Below are 21,146 nucleotides of genomic sequence, written 5' to 3'. Positions count from 1 at the left end.
GACCAGAACCCCTACCCTCCTGCATGGAGGCTACCCCGGCGTCGCCTCTCCACGCGGCTTCCACGCCCCCTGCTTCACTCTGCAGCTCTGCGTCTAGAACACTGTAGTGTCTGGGAGGGCGGGGCCGGAGCCGGGCACCTAAGGACTCCCCCACCACCCTCTCCTCAAACTATCCCGAAAGCCCTCTTCTCAGCCAGATGGTTTTCTGTCCTCAGCTCTGGTCACAGGGCAGAAAAGGGGAACAGCTGAATCCCAACCCCCACCCCCTGCCACCCCACTGCCTCAGGACCTACTTCAACTCCTCAACCCTCCCCCACCCCTGCCTGTGGCCTGGCCCATGGTCTGTTAGGAAGGCCCTGCTCCCAAGGGACCAAGCACTTTGGGTCGAGTGCACACCTGCTGACTTTCCGCTGCGCAAAGGCCCGCTCAACCCCCAAGCACAACCCAGACCACCATATCCTAAAGGGGCTCACATTGTACTTTATTGACGTGTTCAGGGAGGCAGGGACTTACAAAGAATTTAATGTTATACCTGTACACATACATATATGCGTTCCCACTCTTGCGGAAGGGAGAGAGGACTTGGAGTACAGAGGAGGGGAAGAGAGGGTGGGGGCAAGGAGAGAGGCGAACAGAGTGGGACAGAAGGTGGGTTATTAAGAAGCATCTTGCTTACTAACATGACGCCTGGTGCCCCGCGAGAGCACGGATGAGGCCTCATTGGCGTACAGGAGGGGCCCTTGGAGGGCAGGCACATGGTGCCTAACTAGCCAGCCGAGGCCGGCATCCCAGGGACGGGGCGGAGGTGGGGGGCCGTGCACAGGGCCCCCAGCCCAGGCCTCTGCTCCCCACCGCCTCCCTCCCCGCCCTCTGAGAGAAAGGAGGGTTTGGGCTTCAGCCACGGACTGATGCCTTTACGGCAGCGTCTCCTTAAACTACAGATACAATGTGCATCAACAGGGTGATCGCTCCTGCCCCACACGGCAGCTGGCTACAGGCGCCGGGTGGGCCAGAACCAATCCTACGGTATCTTTGGTTTGCAGGTTCCCTTCCCTATTTCACTCCTCCCACAGTCCAGCCTTGGGGGCGGCTGGCGCGGCACAGCTGGCTCACTCGCTGGGGTGCCGGGGCTGGTAGGAAAGGATCTCGGCAGCCAGCCGCTGGGGGTCCAGGAGCTGCGGGAATCGCCCCATCACAGCCTCTACCAGGTGTGGGGGGAAGACCCCGCACAGCTTGGTGTACACGCTGGCTCGCTCCTTGGCCAGGCTGCCGGTGCCGCCCCACGGGCCCCCGTCAGCACCCGGGCCTGGCACCTGCCGGTCCTGCAGGACTGGGGTGGGCGGGGGCAGCTGGTACGGCTCAGACCAGTACTCTCGAGGTGGAAAAGCAGCTGGCGGGGGGGCGTAGTCGGCAGGGACACTGAAGTGGCCGGCACCCATGGCCCCTCCAAAGGCAGAGAAGGCCCGAGGGGTTGAGAGCTCGGCCCCGTAGGGGCTGTAGCCGGCGTAAGGGCCCCGAGGAGGGCCGGGCTCACTGGGGCCTCCTCCGCGAACCCCCCACAGTTCTGACATCTGGCTCTCCAGGGAGCCGATGCCCGAGTCCAGACACTCTTGGGAGGTGTATGGGAGAGAATCCGGTGTCTGGGAGAATGGGTCTGTGGGCCCAAAGCTGCTGCCACTGCCTCCACTAGGGGGCAGGATTCTGCCCGCTGGGGCGAAGGGCTGGGTCAGACCCTCTCGGTGCAACCCCGAGGATGCCTGGGCTCCCAGCTTCTTCCCATCCAGGCTACACTGCTCATGCTCTGTAGGCACAGAGCTGGGCTGGGATGAGGGTGAAGCCCGCTGGCCACTTTTGTCCTTGCCCGGGGCCCTAGCGGGTGGGAGGAGGGCGTTGGCGCGGAGCTCGTCAGCCACAGAGCGCTGCGGGCGGCTCGGCCGCTCCGGGTGGAAGAATCGGCACTTGATCCCGTAGGTGCATTTCCTTCCTGCAAGACAGTGAGGACAGCTCTGAGCTGGGGGGCGGGAGGCTCCAGGACCAGGGCCAGGAGAGGGAAGGGAGTGGCATGGGAAACTTGGGGTTGGGTAGTCTCTGAGAGGAAGAGCTCTGGGCCCATGTCTCTTACCGTAGGGACAAGGCTGCTTCCTGTGCTCTGCTGTGAGTGGCTTCTTACGTAGGAAGTTGTCCAGGCTTGGCCCGTGACGGCCCAGAGGGTCATCGGGCGGCATGAACCTGCAGAGGAGGTGGGAGGCATGAAGGGAACTTCCCAGGGCTGAGCGGGGAGGGGGGCTGGACAGAGAGCCTCACAAGGAAGAACAAGAGGGACAACGGCTCCCAAACTGGTGAGCATCCTGCATGACATCCCTCAGCCCCAGGTGGGACTACCCCAAGGGAGGGGAGGAGGCCCCAGCTGGAGAGGCCATTAGAGCAGCTCTCCAAGGCCATGGGAGGCCAGCAACCTGAAAATCCGAATCAAAGGCTGCATCCATCCACTGGCTGATCAGGGGCTGAGTGCCAGGAACCACTAACTATAAACCATCACGCTGCTTCTGCCCTACCCTCCACATTAACCCCCTCCCGCCCTGCGCCCCCATCCCCAGCCTGAGCTTCCTACCTGGTGCCAGGTCCCTCTCACTCCCAAAGCTGCCTGGATGCAAGGCCGTGGCCCCGGCAGAGCTCCTCCTAGCCACCCCCAACGCCCAAGGACACACCTGGCTTCCCCTCCCCACCCTGGGACCCCAGACCATACTTGACCCTGATCCCCAAGGACCAAGACCGTACTTGTCATTGACGAAGGAATACATGAGCAGCCGCTCCTCAATGAAGCGCTTCCACTCCTGCCGCTCGCTCTGGAGGTCCCGGTACGTGTCGTTGGAGACCACCACCCCGTCAGACTCGAAAGCTAGCTTCACAATGAAGCGGTCATCATAGCACACCACGCGCTTGCCACCCACGCGCCGCGACGGGGTGAACACCAGGATCTTCTTCTTCTCCAGCTCCCGCAGGATGTGCTGGTCTGTAAGACAGCGTCAGCAGAGGTCAGGGCTGCTGCAGCCCCGGAGCTCCTGCTGGCCAGGCACAGGGGTTCTGAACCCCAGGTGCCCAGCAGGAGGGGCTGAGTGCAGAGGAAGCTGGGGAAAGCAATGCTGGTCCCTGCTTGAGGCCTAGAAGCGGCTGTCACACCCAAAGGGTCTCTCCTGGGGAGAAGCCCCGCTGGGTGGGGTGGGGTGGGGGGGGCAGGACAGCCCCTGCCCCTCACACCCCCTCAGAGTTGCTACCCACCTGTAATGGGCACATCGGGCCGAGGCTGCTCCTTCCTCCAGGATGGCACAAATACTGTGATGTCTGTGTGGCCCCGCTCCAGAAACCAGTTCACTGCCAGGAGGATGCCCCGGCAGGAGAACACTTCCTTGTTCCCATGGCTGGGAAGGAGAAGAGGGGCAGGGTCAGCCTGCAAGGGTGGCTGGCCCACTCTCCCGTAGCCCCAAGCGCGAAGGCCTTGCTCCCCAGCCCCTGGCCTGGCCTGGCGGGGAGGCCAGGCTCAGCCCACTGCCCTCTGGCCTAAGGCCTGCATTCCCTGCTGGTTCCCACAGCGTCCGGGATGGCCTGACCAGGGACTTTCCCTGACGTTCCATCTCCCCACAGTGAGGAGCCGCCCAGGAATCTGGTGGCACCCGCTCCCCATGTGGGGGAGGGTCAGGCTGCTTGCAACACACCTGGGGGTGGGGGAAAGGCTCCAGGAGCCTTCTGGTTCCTGCCCCACCCGGGGGTGCTGGGACCACGGGGACACCGACGTACACAGGCACACTGAGTCACCAGTCCTCCCTCGCCCCGCTGGGTGGTGCTGTGGGTGGGGGTTGGCTGGGACAAGCCCCGGCTAACTGGAGAGAAACCAGATTGCTCCGGATTAAACCTGGATTAAAGTTCAGTCTCACACAGGCCCCAGGGCTGGGACTGAGGAGGCCGAAGGGGAAGGAGGCACGATCCACTGTCCCACATAGGGCAGCCACTGACCCAGTGGGAGAGGCACACGGAAGCCTTTCAGTCTGAAAGTGAAAGAGCCTTTCCTCCCAAGACTGCCAATTCCCCCAAATGCCTAGACTGCTCTGTGCTCTCCTAGCCCCTCCTGGGAGGGCAGAAGCAGAGGCAGAAAGGCCATCTGGAAGCCACCAGGGGACTCTGTCAGGAGAGATGGGAGGTGGGACATCCCCATGCTGTGGTCTGACAATGTCACCCCCTCCAAAGGTGGGCTGGATCCAGAAGCAAGCCTGGATCGGCTGCTGGCTTGCTCTGGCTGTTTCCCTAGCTGAGAAATGGGCCTGGCAGTCTGCAGGGCCCATGTCAGTGGCATCACTTTCATGTCCGCTTGAGGCCAGAGACAGCCCAGCAAAGGGAGGTTCCAGCTGGCTTCCTGGGAGGGTGGAGGGGTGGGAGCTCCCGGGGAACCCGTGGCTGTTGTAGAATGCCTCCAAGCCCAGGCTGGAGGCCCTGGACGAGGCCAGCTACAGCTCCCTCCCCAACAGCCCCCGCCCCTCAGACGCTCATATTTGGCAAATAAAACAGAATAAACGTTACACAAAAGAGGCAAGTCCATGGGCAACCACATCCTGTGGGTGGCTGGGGAGCGGGGAGGCTGGTAGCTGGAGTCCCAAGAGAAGGTAGAGATGGGAGTAGGGTAGCTGGGGGCATGGAGGCTGTCTGGGGGAGAGGCTGGGGCTCCCAGTCTGAAGGTCTCCATAAATTGTAGGGGAGGCAAAGTCCAGCTGAAGGCAGTGCTCATGCCACCAGGTGGTGGGGCCTCCCCACTGTCCACCAGCCTGTTTATAATGAAAGTTAACATTTACTGAGAGCAGGGAGCCCAGCCCTGATCTAAGTGCTTAGCAGGGAATCATCAGCAAGCCTCTGAGGAGGGTCCTATCATTAAAGGCCCCTGTCCCCTCCATTCCCATGAGAAAACCAATCCACGGAGCACAACCAGTTGCAGGGACTGTGGAACAGGGACGCAGCCCAGAGCTTGTGCTCATTCTCAGGCACAAAGCACCAACCCTGGCTGGGGGAGGGGGGCAGATGGGGCTGAGTGGGCACCAAGCTCCTTCTGGAGGCCAGATGGGTCCCACACCTGCTTTCGTCATCCTTACACGGCCACAGTGAAGGCAACTGGGGATCCAGAACTCATCTAAGGCTCCTCGGCTAGTGGGAAGGGGCAGAACTTGAACCGACATCTGGGGCCCCTGGCTTGCCTTCCTAGTCCTAACAGCAAGACCTGAAGTTTGTGCAGCGGAAAGAAAAACTCCCCAATGTGAGCCTGAACAAAGTGTTAGGAGGTAGGAACAGGCCGGGAACAGGAGACAAGGATGCATCTGGCTAACTTCAGCTCTTTCTTCATGACCCACGAGAAACGGCACTGCCTTCTGAGAAGCCTTCCAGGACCTTCCAGGACCTTCCAGGATAGCTCAGATCCCTGGTTTCTCTTCAAATGCCCAGTGCTTCTCCTGTCACATTCCACACACCCCCGACCCCCCCGACCCCCCGCCACTCCCTGAGCCTCTGCTGCCTCCCCACGACCATGGGAATGTGATCATCCCCGGTTTGGCTCCCTGACTCAGGAGAGCAGCCGGCGCACACACACCCACCGTCCCCACGTCTGTACACACATGTGTGCGTGCACATGCCCCATCCTCGCCAGCATCTGCAAGCTCAGGGATTTAATCCAGGAGAGTTACTGCCTCTGGGCATGAAAAACCTGTGCTGGGGACAAGTCTGCTCACAGCTGTCCTAGCCCCTAAAATACTCCCCAGGCAGGTAGTCAGAGTCCTGCTCTTGGAAGGAGCTGAACTCACGAGGCAGTTCCACAGGTCGAGCCAGGCCAGGAGTGCCTCGCTAGAGCTAACTTTAGTCCCTCTTGCTGCAGTGGAGGAAGCTCTGCTGGCACAGGAAAGCCGACATCCTCCCTCTCCACCGCAGTCCTGTTTGCCTAGAAGCTCCGGCACCCACAGTCCAGTTAACTAGACGCTGGCTAAGTTGTGGGAGAACGCAGGGCACTCTGGCTGGGCTGCTCCCACCCAAGGACAGAGGGCAGGGCCAGGCCTGACTAGCCAGGTGAAGAGATCTGCCTGGGCTGGGCCCAGCTAGAGGAGAAAAAATTCCCTTAGAAGGAAACAGAGGTGAATTTCCCCACAATTTGCATATGCTGGGGGCTGGCCTGCCTACCCTTGGGGGGGAGGGGGCAGCAGGGCAGGAACCCAGCGGCAGCTGAGACAGGAAGTCTGAGGCTGGAATTCCCCTCCTGCTACAGCCCCAGCTCAGAAACCCCCCGCGGCTGTGCCTCTCCGGGCAGGCTCCTACGGCCAGCTCCCCCTCCCGCCCAGGCCCCTCCTCCTCCCGCCAGGATACAAACACACAGAGCACATGGCTGTCCCGGGGGCGGGGGGGATGTGTGTGGCGGGAGATGGTCAGCGCAGCCTGCCCAAGGCTCCAGGGGAAGAAGTCACAGACCCGCGAGGCTCCTGGGCCAGCCACAAGCTGCTGGTGCCAGAGAGGGGATCCCTCTCAAAGCACAGGTTCTGACCAGCTGCCGCTAGCATGCGGGAGAGCCAGCTTTATCCAACCTCCCACGGAGGCTCAGCCCATTTCAGAGGCAGGAAGATTGATCCCAAGTTGGCGGAACAGGGCCCCCTGCACAACCGCTTAGCTGGGCCGGGACCGGCCTGACAGCTGACTTGAACCAGCTGGGTTGGGAGTGGGCGGGGCCAAGGGCATTGAAGCCTTAAGCAGCCCCCCACCCCTTCCAGGGAGACCCCTCAGGGCAGCCAGGGAAGGAGCCCTCCCCAGACCCCCGACCAGTGGCGGGGCGGGGGTGGGAAGGCAGGGAGGAGGGGCTCCCTGACCACGCCCACCGGAACTTTTCCCGGTCGACGACCCACCCACCCCCGATCTAGAGGGCGGAGCCTGGACTGAAGGGAGGTCTGGGCTCCCTAGGCTCAGCCCCGACCCGGGCTTCACCTGACCCCATTCCCTGTAAGAGTTTTGGCGAAGAGGGGAGGACTGCTGGGGTGGAGTCCTCGCTCTGGCCCTGGGGGCTAGGCCCAGTCTAGCACAGGTAAACCTGGTTGTAGCAGAGGTGACCCAAGTCACAGCTGACCTGCCCTCGCCCCCATGTAAGCCAGATCCTGGGGGTCACTCTTGGTCACAGCGACAAAGGTCCCAGTACCTGGGCCTACTTCCACAGGAGTCCAGGTCTGGCACAAGGCCTCAGAGGCCCCAGACCCCGAAGTAACAGTGGTAACAGCTACTGCTTACTGAGCTTGGGTGTCTGCAGGCTCCGTGCCTCCTCGCCTCACAATGTCACCTCAGTAGGGGTTAGCTGGGTCTTACTGACAAGGAGAGAAAGCTCCAAGACATTAAGTGACCGACTCCTACACGAGAGAACTATAATCCCTTACACCATACTGCTTCGTGTCGTAGGAGAGGAACTGAGACTGAGTGTTGGTCTTTAGGGAGAGATGAAAAGCCCAGGGTGAACACCAGAGACAGAGGAACCTGAGTTCGAATCCCCGCTCTACCACTTACCAGTGGTGTGTGCCCACGGGCACATCTTTGAGCCCCTGTCCTCATCCCTAAAGCATTCCTAACAAACCCACTTCCAAGAAGCCGTAAGTATTAAGGGAGAGCCTCAGTAAAGAGCTTTCCCTTCCTCTCCATCCGTCTGTGAGAACAGTTCAAATGCTTTCCTGAAAGCCCCTCTACCAGAGATGCAGAGACATAAGGCCACCACACCCCACCACAGGCCCTGGCCTTGGCCCCAGACGTGACATGTACCTCATGGCCACGTTGCTCCCATCGATGACCACAGGTCTCAGGTCACTGCCCTCCTTGTTCTCCTCTGGGGCTGAGGGTTCCAGGGTGGGAGCCTTGGGGGTGCCCCCACCCCGGGGGACCAGTGGGGGCTGAGTGCAAGGGTCTGGGGAGGCCTGGCGCTCCCGCTCGGCTGCTGACCCATGTTTGACCAGCTCGCCCAGCACTGTGTTGGTGTCGGCCTGCACCCCCAGTTTCTGCAGGACACTGTGGATCTCAGCAGATGAGTAGCCAAGCTTCCGGAAGAAATCAACCTTCATCTGCAGCTCCACAGCCGATGTCTCCTCCGTGCTGGGCTCCTGAGCTGGTCTGGGGGAACCCAGTTCCCACAGACTCATGGTGGGCTGGCTTTCTGAGTGGACCTCTCTCCACCTGCCACTCACAGTTCACACGGGTGGAAGGCACCTGTCACGGCTCCTGTAGGACAACCGTAAGAATTAGAGAGGGATGGGAGTGACACTCTCTCCCACCCCTCTCCAGCCCCTACCCACCCAACAGGTTGAGGCTACACTGACTGGTGGCACCAGGCATAGCCATCTGCGTGTGTCACCTCTCCTACCCTCTCAAAAGCTGTCCTGGCTAGGAGGCATCATTCTCACTATATAAAGGATGAAACTGAGCCACAGACTTCAAGAACTTAAGGTCACCCAGCTGTTAGCTGGTGGCGCAAAGACTTGAACTTAGGCAGTTTGGCTCCACCTCCTACCCCGCCCCCAGCCCCACGGCAACCCAGGGGACCCAGCAGTCCTGGGAGGCCTCGCAGGACGTCGCCGCGCCCCCACAGCTGCTGGGCGGGGCTCACGGATGGAAACCCGAGGTTGGAAGTGCGCTCGGGGAGGGGGGAGGGGGTGCCGGGGGCTTCCCCGCTGAGGCAATCGCCTCCGCTCGCCCCGCGCTCCGAGCCCAGGCCCAGGAGGCGGAGGACCCGCGGCCGGGCTCGCGGGCCGGGAAGGGGGAAGTTTCCGGGGAGACCCACCCGCGAGAAAAGTTGCTGGGAAACTCTGGCTGGCCGCGGGCGCGGGTGACGCGGAGGCTGTCCCGGCCCCGAGCCCCGCGCTCTCTCGGCTCCCCTCTGTACCCTGCCCCTCCCTCAGACTCCCCCAACTTGAACTAAGTTGGCGGGGTTCCTGGGGACCGGCGAGATCGGAGGGGACCCGCCCCACGTCCCTCCCCTCCGGCCGGTCTTAGCCGGAGCCCTCCCCGCGCCGCCCGCCCTTCCCCGGAGCCCGCGCCCCCGCCCCGCCGCGCTCCTCACCCCGCCGAGCGCCAGCCTCGGCCCGCGGCGTCTCCATCGGGCCGAGTCCTGGGGTGGAGGGCCGGCGGCGCCTTTATACGGAGCGCGCAGGTGGCGTTCGGCACCGTGACGCGGAAGCCGGGCAGGGGAGGCGGTAGCCGGCCGGGGCGGTAGGGGGCGGAGCGGCCACCGCCCCTTCCTGCTCCGCCCCCGCGCCGCCCCGCCCCACCCTGACCCCGCCCCCGCGGCCCGAGAGCGGCCGCCAGCCTGTCCAAATCCGGGGGGTGGTCAGGGACGCGCTGGCAGCCGCGGAGGCAGCGCCTCCGTGTGCCCGGCCGCAGCGCACCTCCCCGCAGGCGTCAGGGAGGCGCGGGCCGAGCCAGGTGCACACGGCCACGCGGGGACCGGGTCGGCCGCGCACGTTCAGACCCAGGAGCGCCTGACAAGTACCCCGACTGAGCCCGGTACAGTCACGGTCGCGCTGAATGAATCAGGTACCCAGAGGTCGATCCACCCACCGTTGGAGGTAGGTCCTTAGTTGCAAAGACGGGCACCTTTCAGACCGAGCCAGGAGCACTCAACAGGTACACCGTGACTGGAACAGGGACACACAGGTGGGGCCGTGGTGAGGACACTTAGCAGGATAGGAAAGTACAGTCAGGAAGTACACAGTGGCCGAGGCGAAAAACTTGGCAAAGAAGTCCGTTTACACCAATCACCAGGAGTGTTCACACAGTATTCTCTCGCGCAGCTCACGGATGCACCCCACCCCGCCCCGCGCCGTGAGGGTGCTCTTAGGTCCCAGGTCAGGCAGTCATGGCCTCCCACTGCAGCACAGCACTTTCCACTGTTTATCCGTGGCCTTAGGTGAGGAAGACAGATTGCTAGGCCCATTTTACCCTCGAGAAATTCAGAAAAGGCTTAATTGCCCTGTCTGGAAAGGACTGGAAGGAGGACCAGGGGCTTCCACGCCAGGGCCCCAGGAGCCACCTTTGCCATTTTTGAAACCACCAGTGACCTGGGGCAGAGGGGAGACTTTTTGGTGAGAAGATCGGGCCTGACACCTGCCCTCAAGTGTGTGTGTGTTTGTGTGTGTGTGTTTAAAAGGGGAACACAGAACCCTCAAGCTAGAGGATGAAGCCTCAGCAGTATCACGCGCTCTCTTTGAAGATGGGGAAACTGAGGCTTAGAGAGCCAAAGCCCTCAAAACTGAGAGCTGACTGTGTACCAGTACTTTAATTTTCTCTGCCTTATCGTAGGCATCCATCCTATAAGGTAAGTGTAGTGTAACAGCCATAAAGTTTTATGGTAAAAGACACTGTATATGCTCCACAGGTATGGCTTAATGGATAATAGTAGTAACAATAAAATATCTATGTGTCCACTAGCTAGCTGAAAAACTAGACCCATACCAGTAGCTTTGAGACCCTCCACATGCCTCCATTGCAGCTTCCGCCCTTCATCCTTGAAGGACCATTTTCCTGAATTTTGTTTTAATTGTGCTAATCATTTCCTTGGTTTTCTCTTGGTTTTACCACTTCGGTATAAATCCCTAAACATCATATTGTTTAGTTTAGTTTTGCCTTTTTTGTGTGCAGATGGAATCATTCTATAATTATGTGACTCCCTATTTTCACGCAGATTTTTTTTTTTTAAGATTTATTTTTAACTAGTCTCTGCACCCAATGTGGGGCTTGAACCTACAACCCCAAGATCAAGAGTTGCACATTCCACCGACTGAGCCAGCCAGGCTCCCCGACATAAAAAAGAAATGTTTTTTTAAAATACATTTCTGTTGTCAGTGTCCCTACAAATTTATTTTACGATTGAATAATATTCCATTTTAGAACTATACCACTAGTTATTTGTCCGTTCTGTTATCGGATGTGATTTCTGGGATTTGTAACTTATTTACATAGGTAGTTGTTACCAGGCATGTGCTTTGAAAATTCTCGTACATATCTTAATGCGCTTGTAGAGTTGAAGCAACAAAAACTCAGAGTTTCCGGGTGCCTGGTGGCTCAGTGGTTTAGGCTTCTGCCTTTGGCTCAGGTTATGATCTCAGGATCCTGGGATCGAGCCCCACGTCGGGCTCTCTGCTCAGCGGGGAGCCTGCTTTCCCCCCTCTCTCTACTTACCTCTCTGCCTACTTGTGATCTCTGTCTGTCAAATAAATAAATAAAATCTTAAAAAAAAAAAAACAACCCTCAGAGTTTCAGAAAGGTGAAGTCGTTTGCCCAGGGCCTGTAGAGTTGGGATTCGCAGAGCTCCTTCTGAGGTACCCACCTCCAGTACCTTCCTGTTTTAAGAGGCCACAGAAGACCCAGGGAGGAGGGAGCGTTCATTTCTAGCCAGGCCGGGAAGCTCTTCCTTGGGACTTGCCTGACCCTGTCTACCCAGGTCCCTGCCTTGTTGCCTCTCAACTTTAAAGACCCCAGAATGTTCCCTCCTATGCCCCCCAGGGGAGGGCCGCCAGCCAAGGAGAGAGGCAGAACAAGGCCCCTTTCCATGCCCCACCCCCCACCCCCGCTGGTCTCAGCTACTCAGGCTGAGGGCTGAGGGCTGAGGATACCGAACCCCTGATTTTCAGCGCCACCCTTTTATAGTAAGGAAAAGCTCAGTGCCATGAGGCATTTATTCATTGCAGGAACTAACTTTAAGATAAGAAAAATATTAAGAAACAAGCCCAGGTTAATCACTGTGATGATGGTAAGTCAGCTGCAGCGATAACGCCTCACCTTGAAGGACTGCTCACCAGGCTGCAGGCACTGGGCCAGTGCTTTGCATCTGCTTCTTCCTTGGCAGGGAGTGCCCTCCCCTCCTTCCCTCGGACTGCGACCTGACCAATTCCATTCATCTTTTTGATGATGTCACCTCCTCTGGGAGGCCCGCCGAGACTCTTCAAACGCCACTCTACTTCCTCCCTAGTGCTCCCACGGCACCCGGCCTGTGTCCCTACCTGCCGGATTGTGATTGCCTGCCTGGGACCTCCTCTGGGAGGTCCAGTGCTGTGCCAGTTGTAGCCGGCAAGACCGGGTGATGAGTCATGCAGCTCTGTCCCCTCCCCAAGTGAACTGAAGTCTCACTCTCTTCCGGCTCTTGAAGGCGGCTCTTTCCTGAGAAGCTGACTCTTCTGCAGAATCCAGGGCTGCTCTGGGGAATCCCTGCTCCACTTACAGCTGGATTTTGCAAACGTTGGCCTTAATTCCCAGGAGCACTCTGGATAGAATGGTGCCCAGCCCACGCTTGTCTGTCTTTGGAGGCTGGGCTCGTCAGCTTCCTTCCTGGAGCTTGCCTGCTTTCTTGCCACCTGGCCAGCCTGGGTGAGGTCCGCAGAGGTCCAGGACTGGTCACCCACTTGGTGGGGGATGGGGAACCTGGAGAGGAAAGGTTGCAGGAATCACCTTGGCCTTTGATAGCTCCACTGGGCCACTCAGAATGGGGAGGACCCAGAAGCTAGATCGATCACATCTGTAGGAAGGGTGGGCAGGCTGCACCTCAAGCCTTAGCAGAGTAGCCACAGAGGTTAAATTCATCAAGGACTTCTAGAATTGGAGAAAAGAGCAGGTCCCTCCCATGTCTTAACGTTCCTAGTATATTTTATTTTAAGTTATTTTAAATTTTTTTTTTTTAACCTACGTAATCTCTACCTGGGGCTCAAATTCACAACCCCGAGATCGAGTCACGTGCTCCTCTGACTGAGCCAGGCAGGCGCCCCGTCTCCTAGTATATTTTATTTTATTTATTTATTTTTTCTAGTGTATTTTAAAAAGACATCACAGTAGAGCTACAAAAAGAAACCAAACAAACAAAAAAATTGAGGTAGGTTTGAAACAGTAATTGAACAAAATAACTTTTTTCATCATGTATTCAAATGCAGTGGACTACTGACAAGATAGTAATTGGGGGATTGGTCTTAAAAATATATCATTTCCTTGGAGTAATGGCTGACTGTAGGGCAGGGTCAAGGAAAAGGTGAGTTGGGAGCACCAGGAGACACCAGAGTTGGAAAGCGCTCAAAACGCAAAAGGATAGTGTGTCCCAAGGACCCAGGAGCTAAATTGCTCCAGTGGCCACAGCAGCAACCATTAGAGCAATAAAAGAAATAACAGAGTATTAGATTATAACCCAAAGTATAAAATGTATATCCATGAGTCCATGCTAGTAGAAATAACTTATTGCATAGATTGTTAACCCGGAAAGAAGAAATAAATCTTCCTTACTGGAGAATTCCAAGTAATCTATGTAGATGCTCCCTTCAGGGATCTGGAGTTCATGAGCCCCGCCCCTTCCCCCCCCCCCCCCCACCTCGCAGTGGACTTCTGACAATAGAGAAGGAAATGGGAAAACAGTAATCTTAGGGTGGAGAAGCCTGGCAGTCACTACCTTGACCAAGTGCTCAAGGTTACTTTGCCAGGAGTGAGCATTGTGGCTGTTGTGCGAGCCTGATATCACGTGATGAGAAGGGCACATCCCTTCTGTGATTCTTCTTCCCCAAACCCATGACCCCAGAGAAAGCCTCAGACGAACACCAACTTAAGGACATTTTACAAAACACTTGACAGGGGCTCCTTAAGACTAAAGAGCACAGAGGGGCGCGTGGCTGGTTTAGTCTGGGAAGCGTGCCATTCTTGATTTTGGTTCAGGTCACGATCCCAGGATCGTGAGCTCCAGCCCTGCGTTGGGCTCTGCGCTCAACGAAGAGCCTGCTCGAGATTCTCTCCTCCTTCTCCCCAAATAAATACATAAATCTGCCCCCCCCACCACCAAAAATGAAAAGTATGGAAAGACAGAAACATCACAGCCTAGAGGACGCCTGTAAACAAGCCAAGTGGAAGCAATGTGGTTCCCTGGGTTGGTTCCCGGATCAGAGCGAGGGTTGATGGAAAAGCCAGTTAAGTCCACAAAAGATTGGACTTCAGCAACAAAGATGTAGCAATGTTGTGTGGTTGTCGCATTCACAAATGGGCCACTGTGGTGTGAGATGACGGATGACAACATCAGAGAAACTGAAATGGGGTGAGGGGTGTATGGGAACTCTGTATATCTTTCCAGCTCTTCTATAAATCCAACGTCAACTCCAAAAGTAAAAAAAAGTTGATGTAAAAAAAAATCTGTGTATGTATATAAAACATCATGGGCCTTAAGACGGTGTGTTTTGGCAAGGCGGCCGATGTCTTTGTTCATTTCCATGGGTGTGTGTGTACACTGTGACCGAGTGTATTTCCATTTGGAGACAGTGTCCCAAGTCTACACTTGGCGCCTTTTTGTCCCTGGGGCCCTGGCCAGATGGCCCTCCTGCCTCCCTTTCCTAGATCCCACCTACTCCCCCTCTCCCTCTACCCAGGTACCCCTGCTTCCTCTCTTCTGAACCTTGAATTCTGCTCACATTCTGCATGGTTAGAGCTGGAAAGCCCCGGAGAGACTTCTAGCCTGGAGTCTTTGTTTTATAGATGGGGAGATGGATGGGGAAAGGGACTTGCCCCCGGCCACACAGCAAGTTAATTCAGGCACAGCTGAGAACGGGACTGGCCGGGCTTTCTCCATCGCTGGCCTCCGTGGCCCCATTTGCGGCAGCCCTGAGGTTCAGACCCATGCAAGTGCTTGGAAGGCTTGGTGACTCACTCAGGGACTAGATCAGGGCAGTGCCTAACCCGAAGGAATGGTCGTATCTCAAGTGTCCGTTAAAGGGGGTGGGTGCAGCCGCGGTTTGCCCTTTGGCCCCACTGTGTACCCCCTTGCCGGGTGAACCCCACCTGGTTTTGGAGACCAAGGAAGACATGGAGGCTGAAGCGGGGGTGGGGCAGAAGGGTCAGTCCTCTGGCTCCTGCCCCAGAGCTACTGCACTGAAGGGGCCCAAGAGAATTCTGTAAAGCCTTAAGGGTGTGCACAGGGGTCGGGTCCCCAGTTTGGTTGAATGCTCCCTCATCTACACAAAAGGGAACACAACCTTGGTGATATCCTGGGGGCTGCCAGACAGGCCCCTGGGCTTCCCTAGGGCCTGGAGAGTAAGGGCTGGGCCAAGGTGGCCTTGCTGCAGAGTGTGCTGGGCTGGCCAGTCATGCCTTCTACCCTGGATGCCCACTGTCCCCTATACTATGTTCCCACACTTAACTGTGATGGTCTGGGACTCCCCCTGGCTCCCCACATGACTGTGGCTCCCTAGGACAGGATCTGGCATGCACCGATGTCGATAGATGCATGTTGAGTTAATATGTGAGTGAGCTCGAGTGATGCCAGCTGTGTTTGGCATTAGGCTTCTACGTTGTACCCTCTTTGCCAAGTGCAGCTCATACATGTCCCTTCTGAAAATGGCAGTCCTAGGCCTCTCCAACTGAGCCACCTGTGAAGGTTCAGAAGGGAGTGGAAAACTGGAAGCTGGACATGGAGGAAGCTGCATCTAGGCCAGATCTAACCCCAGAGTCAGGAGCCTGCTGCTAGCCGTGCTGACGTCAGCTCACGTGGTTCACATGCCCGCCCACAGACCGGGTTGTCATCTCCACCAGCTCACAAGATCCCAGAGGTCATCAGTGTGTAGCTCACATGCGGGTCAGAAGGGGTAATGGGCTGTTTGAGATACCACTGGCTGATAAACACAGGGCAGGAAGCTTGCTGGTGGTCTCCACAGCGCCCTTGCCCCATTCTCCCTCCTGACAGTACTGGGAATTTCCCAGCCCCGTGATCTGGCCAGAAATGACCCCATTGCAAGTCAGAGTAGCTCAGCCTCCAGGCTCTAGTAATTGGTCAGGAAAAGGCACATGACCCAAATCAGGCCAATCAGGGTTAACAAGTCTCAATTCTAGGTCTTTTCTTTGAGCTAACTGTGAAGCAAGCTCTCTGATTTTTGCCAATCACAAATGAGTAAAGCAAGCAGTGCCAGGAGCTCCTGGAAGCCACCTTGTGACCATCACAGGAGGCAGAGCCAAGAGACTGAAAGAACATAGATCCTTGGTAACAGCTGCCAGATCAAGCCTTGCCTGAAGCTATTCCTAGCTCTAAGCCTTAACTTCTATCACTCACAACGGAAAATATCCTTTATATTGGTCTCAACAATGACTTAATACTTATTAAGTATGTAATAATTACCTAAATACAGCATTGGGGATAAAATCTTACAAAATAGGAGCTCTGTGGGGATGTTTGGAAATAATAGAACTGACTCTTAGTGGTGAAAAGGCTAGCAAACTGCTGATCTGGTTCACCATCTGCTGTTTGGCACATGGTAAGGCCCAGAGAAGTCACAAGACTTGTTTGAGATTTTATAGCTGCTCAGTAGGCCCTCTGGCTCTCAGTCCACTAATTCTTGATGTTTCATGATAATGATTGGAATGCTTGAATTTGTATGCATTTCCTGTGAAATCATCCCTACCTGTCTTTTCCCCCCTTGTCTGTTTTCCCACAAGGCAGAGACAAGAATGGCAGTAATCCTCTTCATATTGCAGAACAAGGAGACAGAGGCCCAGAGAGGCTTAAAAGATTTGCTAACATCACACAGAAAGGTGGTGGCAGAGCTGGTCCTGGAGTCCACATGTCCTGAATGTCACTTAAAGTTCAACCCCTCTACCTTGTTCCTTGTGCTTACCACCTCTGCCTCCATGAGGGTAGGAGTAAAGATTTGGGGCATGGTGGGGTCCCTTCTTCTGGCCAAGTGAATACAGAGGGCTTTGAGTTGTACGGTCTAAGGAAGTGATTGTAGGCCCAGCAGATGGTCCTGCCCCACCCCACCTCCCAGCCTTAGGAAAACCAAGTTATGAGGCTCAGAGAAAACTTAGACCAGAGACTCCAAAAGGGAGGTCAATCTAGAGAGGTAGGAAGCTGTGTGCTTGAGAGTCTGGCTTCATAGTCCATGTGGCCCCAGCTCTGACACCTCCCTCCCCAAAAGTCTTCCATGGCTCCCCAACATTTTCAGTAGTCATGGGATGGATAGAGGCACAGATGCATAGGTGGTGCACTGCCCAATTTGGATTATGATCTGAATGGCACCCCCTGGAGTCATGTAGTTCACAGCTTGTACAACCATACACAGTGAGCCTAGGTTTCATTTCTCAACATGTTTGAACACTCAGACTGGTTTCACAGCCATAAATAACCTTGCAAACACTTTTTCAATAAAAAAAATAATTCCAACTTTTTTTGCAAGGTAAAGAAAATATTTGAAGAAAATTTATTTTATTTTACATCAGTCTGATCCCAGAGATTGTACGAAGAAGTTTCTATCCATTAAGATTCCTTATTTTTACAGGTGACTTTTGACCCTTTCCTACTTAGTAAGTAAGGCCCACTGTTTAGCAGAATTTAAATTAACTTTATGAGGAAGAGTACGATTTATAGATGAATGAATTAAACATTTTGTCAGGCTTGGTTTGAGGACTGAATATATGCTGAAATTATCATAATAGATTGAAATGTACATGCTGTGAATTTAAAAAAATAGATAGACTTTGCTCTCACTACATGTGAGTTCGGAATTCTTGCATTCTGTGCTTCATTTCTGTGATTTATTTAGTTATTTTAAAAACAAATTTTGTGCTTTGATTCTAAAAGAAGAGATAAGAGAGGAGATACGATCTCCTCAAATAACCCATTTTGGGGACGAATAGCTGTTATTTCCAAAGGATGAAAAGCCAAAATGGCTATATTTTCTCTTTTTAGTGTGGGTTTTTGAAGTCCTAGAGCCATTTTGACGTTCACATAAGATTTTTTTTTTTTTTTTTTTTTGAGAAGGTGTACATAAAAAACGTCAAAAGTTCAAAAGGTATAGGTGTGTTTCTAGTAGAAACAAAGCCTCCTCTCCTTGGTTCTTAAAGGGGTCCTGTTCACCGAGATCAACCCAAGTTAGCAGTTTCTTGTGTATCTTTCTAGACAGAATCTGTGCATTTACAAGGGAATATTTACATATATACTGTGCAATCTTCTAGGTTTCTCCTTATTTCTATTCAAACAAGGCCCTCGCACCTTGCTTTGCTCACTTCCTAATAAACCTTTGTGATAATCTCTACCTCTGTGTGTTGTGCTGCCTCATTACTGAAAAATATTCGGCCGAAAAATATTTCATTGTAAGGACGCATCATAATTTGTTTAGGCCTTTTTGCCTGATAGACATTTGGGCCTTTCTAATCATTAGCTATTATTGGCAAGCAATACTACAGTGTAGACCCTAGTCACCCAGCACTTGGCAACCAAGCAAATACGGAGCAGGATAAATTCGTCTTATTGAGCCAAAGGCTGTCTCGGTTTGCAAGGGCTGCCATAACCAAGTCCTGTACACTGGGTGGTTAAACAACAGAAGCATATTATTTCACACTTCTGGAGGCTGGGAAGTCCAAGGTCAAGGTTCCGGGCGGGGTTGGTTCATTCTGAGAGATGCGAAGGTAAATATGCCTTCTGGTGGTTTGGCTTGTAAACGGGTCACCCTATCTCCACCTCGATGTTCACAAGGCATTCTCCCTGTGTGTCTGTGTCCAAATTTCCTCTTTTAATAAGGACATCAGTCCTATTGGACTAGGGGTTCACGCCACTCTGAGATGACGCGAACCGAAATCATGAGTCAGATGCTTAAACCACGGTGTCACCCAGTTGCCCCCAATTCGCGTTTTCTTTGGTGGCCAGTTGGCCTGTTTTTCTTTTGGGTTGGTGGTCTCTCATCCCTTACTGATTTGTAGGAAAATTAACTCTTTATTTATTTCACCTGTTTTCTTTTCCTATGAGTTGATTGTTAATTGACTTTGTATGTGAGTTTCTTTTTTCTTTTCTTTTTCCTTTATGAGGGGGGATCTTTCAGTTTAATGTATATGGACAGATTATTTTCTGTTATGGTTTGGGGGATTTCTGTGATACTTAGGAAGGCTTTCTCCACTCTAAGATGATGACGCAAATTCTCCCATTTTTTTTTCCCCTGACACACTTATGGCTCCATTTTTTTAAAAAAGATTTTACTTATTTATTAAGGAAAGAACATGAGTGGGGGGGAGGAGCAGAGGGAGAGAGACAAACAGACTCCCTGCTGAGCAGGCAGCCTTGATGGGCTTGATCTCAGGATCCAGAGATCATGACCTGAGCTGAAGTCAGATGCTTAACTGACTGAGCCACCCAGGCGCCCCTATGGTTTCATTTTTTAATGCATATAGCTTATTTATTTATTTTTAAAGATTTTATTTATTTATTTGACAGAGAGAGACACAGCAAGAGAAGGAACATAAGCAGGGGAAGTGGGAGAGGGAGAAGCAGGCTTTCTGCCAAGTGGGGAGCCTGCCATGGGGCTCGATCCTAGGACCCTGGGATCATGACCTGAGCCGAAGACAGATGCTTAACGACGAAGCCACCCAGGTGCCCCGTGTATATAGTTTGAAAAAATCTACTGGAACATAATTTTGGCATAGGTATAAGGTAAGGACCCAATCTAGCCATCCTGGTGGATACCTGATGGTACCAACAGCATTTATCAAATAATGTGTGAAAGCCATGATCAGATGTAAGCAGTGTGTCGATATGTGGAATTTGCAGAAATATTTTCACTAAAAAGTTATCCTGACTGGGGCACCGGGCTAGCTCAGTCAGTAGAGTGTATACTCTTGGTCTTGGCATTTGGGGTTCACCATCTTTTTTTTTTTTTTTAAATAAAGGGGGCGCCTGAGTGGCTCAGTTGGTTAGGCAGCTGGTTCTTGATTTCGGCTCAGGTCATGATCTCAGGGTCATGAGATGGAGCCACGCCCTGTGTTGGGCTCGGTGCTCAGTGGGGTGTCTGCTTGAGCATTCTCTCTCTCCCTCTGCCCCTCTGCCTGCTCTCTCTTTTTCTCTCTGAAATAAATACATCTTTAAAAAAATAATTCTTTCCTTTAACCCATAGATCCATTATGGGTATAGACTATGAATTTGTTATTGTAATAAAAGTCATTCAAAAACAGTTTCATAGGCACACCTGGCAGTATTCAGCCATGAGAAAAGGACTGAGTAACTGTGAATGCCCATTATAAGCACTCATAAGTTTCTCAAACGGTTCCCTTTTAAAAATTAGTGAATATTTATTAATTGATCATAATATAGAAGTAGCAGATGCTAGTAGTGCATTTAAAGTCGTGAATCCCCTGGGAGAACCCCTCAGAATGCTTGGGAGCTAAGAGTTCCCTCAGAACCAGAGGGAGCTAAGAGTTCAAATCTGGACTTTACCACCTGTAGGCCCTGCCTCCCCCACGAACTTGCTTAAGCTCTCTGTGCCATATTTTCCACCATCTAGAAAATAGGGACAGAAATAAGGGTAGGTTTGGTGGGGCCTGAAGCTTCTGCAATTTGGGGGAGCCCTCTTAAAATTTACAAATGTGGGGTGCCTGGGTGGCTCAGTCGTTTAAGTTCTGCCTTTGGCTCAGGTCATGATCCCAAGATCCCAGTCCCATATTGGGCTCCCTGCTCAGCCAGGAGCCTGCTTCTCCCTCTTCCTCTGCCAGCTGCTCCCCTGCTGCTCGCCCTGCTTATGATCTCTTTCTGCCAAATAAATAAATAAAGTCTTTAAAAAACAAACAAACCACTTACAAATGGAAAGCTAAGCACCCCCCCCCCCCCCCCACTGCAGGATCTGGGAAGGGCCTCTCTCCCCTAGATTAACTTTATTGCCTTCCCCCCAGACTGATCTCTGAAAATAGTAGCTTCTTCACGGGGCTGTTGGGAGTTCTGAGTGAGCATACATCATCTGCCCCCAGGCAGGGGTGGGCTGGGTCTGACTCCGGGACTGCACACTCAGGCGTGTAAGAAGCCTGGGCTTCCTTTCTGCACTGAAACCAGCCTGAAGTTCTGACGCCAAGTCTGCGGCTCCCCGGAGGGGGCTAACGCCTTCCTTTCTGTTGCCCTTGAAGTTTTTTATTTTATTTATTTATTTATTTATTTTTGCCCTTGAAGTTTTTAATCTGCCTTGCTCTGAAGAAGAATCAGGCATGGGGTGAGAGAAAGGTTTCCATTTTTCTGTGGTCATTATTTGTCTCTGATCATCTGTTCACACGCGCACACGCATGCGCACACACACACCTGTCATGGTTGAGGCATTTGGTGTTCTTTCCGAAGCCCCTGGAAG

General features: G+C 54.0%; 1 protein-coding gene and 1 long non-coding RNA gene across 3 annotated transcripts in view; one reads left to right on the top strand and one right to left on the bottom strand.

Annotated features, from left to right (window-relative positions):
• Window positions 1-457: 457 nt before the first annotated feature.
• On the bottom strand, window positions 458-9,146 carry LOC111143377 (zinc finger CCCH-type containing 12A). 2 transcript variants are annotated; one of them, XM_022497079.1, is made up of 6 exons: window positions 9,107-9,146; window positions 7,816-8,268; window positions 3,280-3,419; window positions 2,779-3,013; window positions 2,123-2,229; window positions 458-1,984 (listed from the first exon to the last, which is right to left on the bottom strand). In XM_022497079.1, exons 2-6 carry the CDS (start codon window positions 8,187-8,189, stop codon window positions 1,110-1,112), a joined length of 1,731 nt encoding a protein of 576 aa, XP_022352787.1. In that variant the 5' UTR covers window positions 8,190-8,268; window positions 9,107-9,146; the 3' UTR covers window positions 458-1,109. The 2 variants fall into 2 exon arrangements, with proteins under 2 accessions (XP_022352787.1, XP_022352788.1); XM_022497080.1 differs by lacking the exons at window positions 7,816-8,268; window positions 9,107-9,146 and adding an exon at window positions 5,838-5,957.
• A 341-nt stretch (window positions 9,147-9,487) lies between these two features.
• Window positions 9,488-21,146, top strand: part of LOC111143456 — a 54,829-nt gene continuing 43,170 nt past the window's right edge. Inside the window, exon 1 of the long non-coding RNA XR_002640330.1 lies at window positions 9,488-9,611. This is a non-coding gene — a long non-coding RNA (uncharacterized LOC111143456). The remainder of the gene's footprint in view (window positions 9,612-21,146) is intronic.

Source organism: Enhydra lutris, unplaced genomic scaffold (genome assembly GCF_002288905.1).
Source record: "Enhydra lutris kenyoni isolate GAN:26980312 unplaced genomic scaffold, ASM228890v2 scaffoldscaffold9, whole genome shotgun sequence".
In the NCBI taxonomy this organism is placed as follows: Eukaryota; Metazoa; Chordata; class Mammalia; order Carnivora; family Mustelidae; genus Enhydra; species Enhydra lutris.
Note: the sequence above shows the minus strand (reverse complement) of the source record. Positions and strands in the feature narration are given on the sequence as shown.

Coding starts and splice junctions, on each gene's coding strand:
- LOC111143377 (XM_022497079.1), bottom strand. CDS start 8,189: ATGAGTCTGTGGGAACTGGGTTCCCCCAGACCAGCTCAGGAGCCCAGC. Junction 3,014..3,279: donor GCCCGATGTGCCCATTACAG/GTGGGTAGCAAC, acceptor GCTGTCTTACAG/ACCAGCACATCCTGCGGGAG. Junction 2,230..2,778: donor TATTCCTTCGTCAATGACAA/GTACGGTCTTGG, acceptor CCTCCTCTGCAG/GTTCATGCCGCCCGATGACC.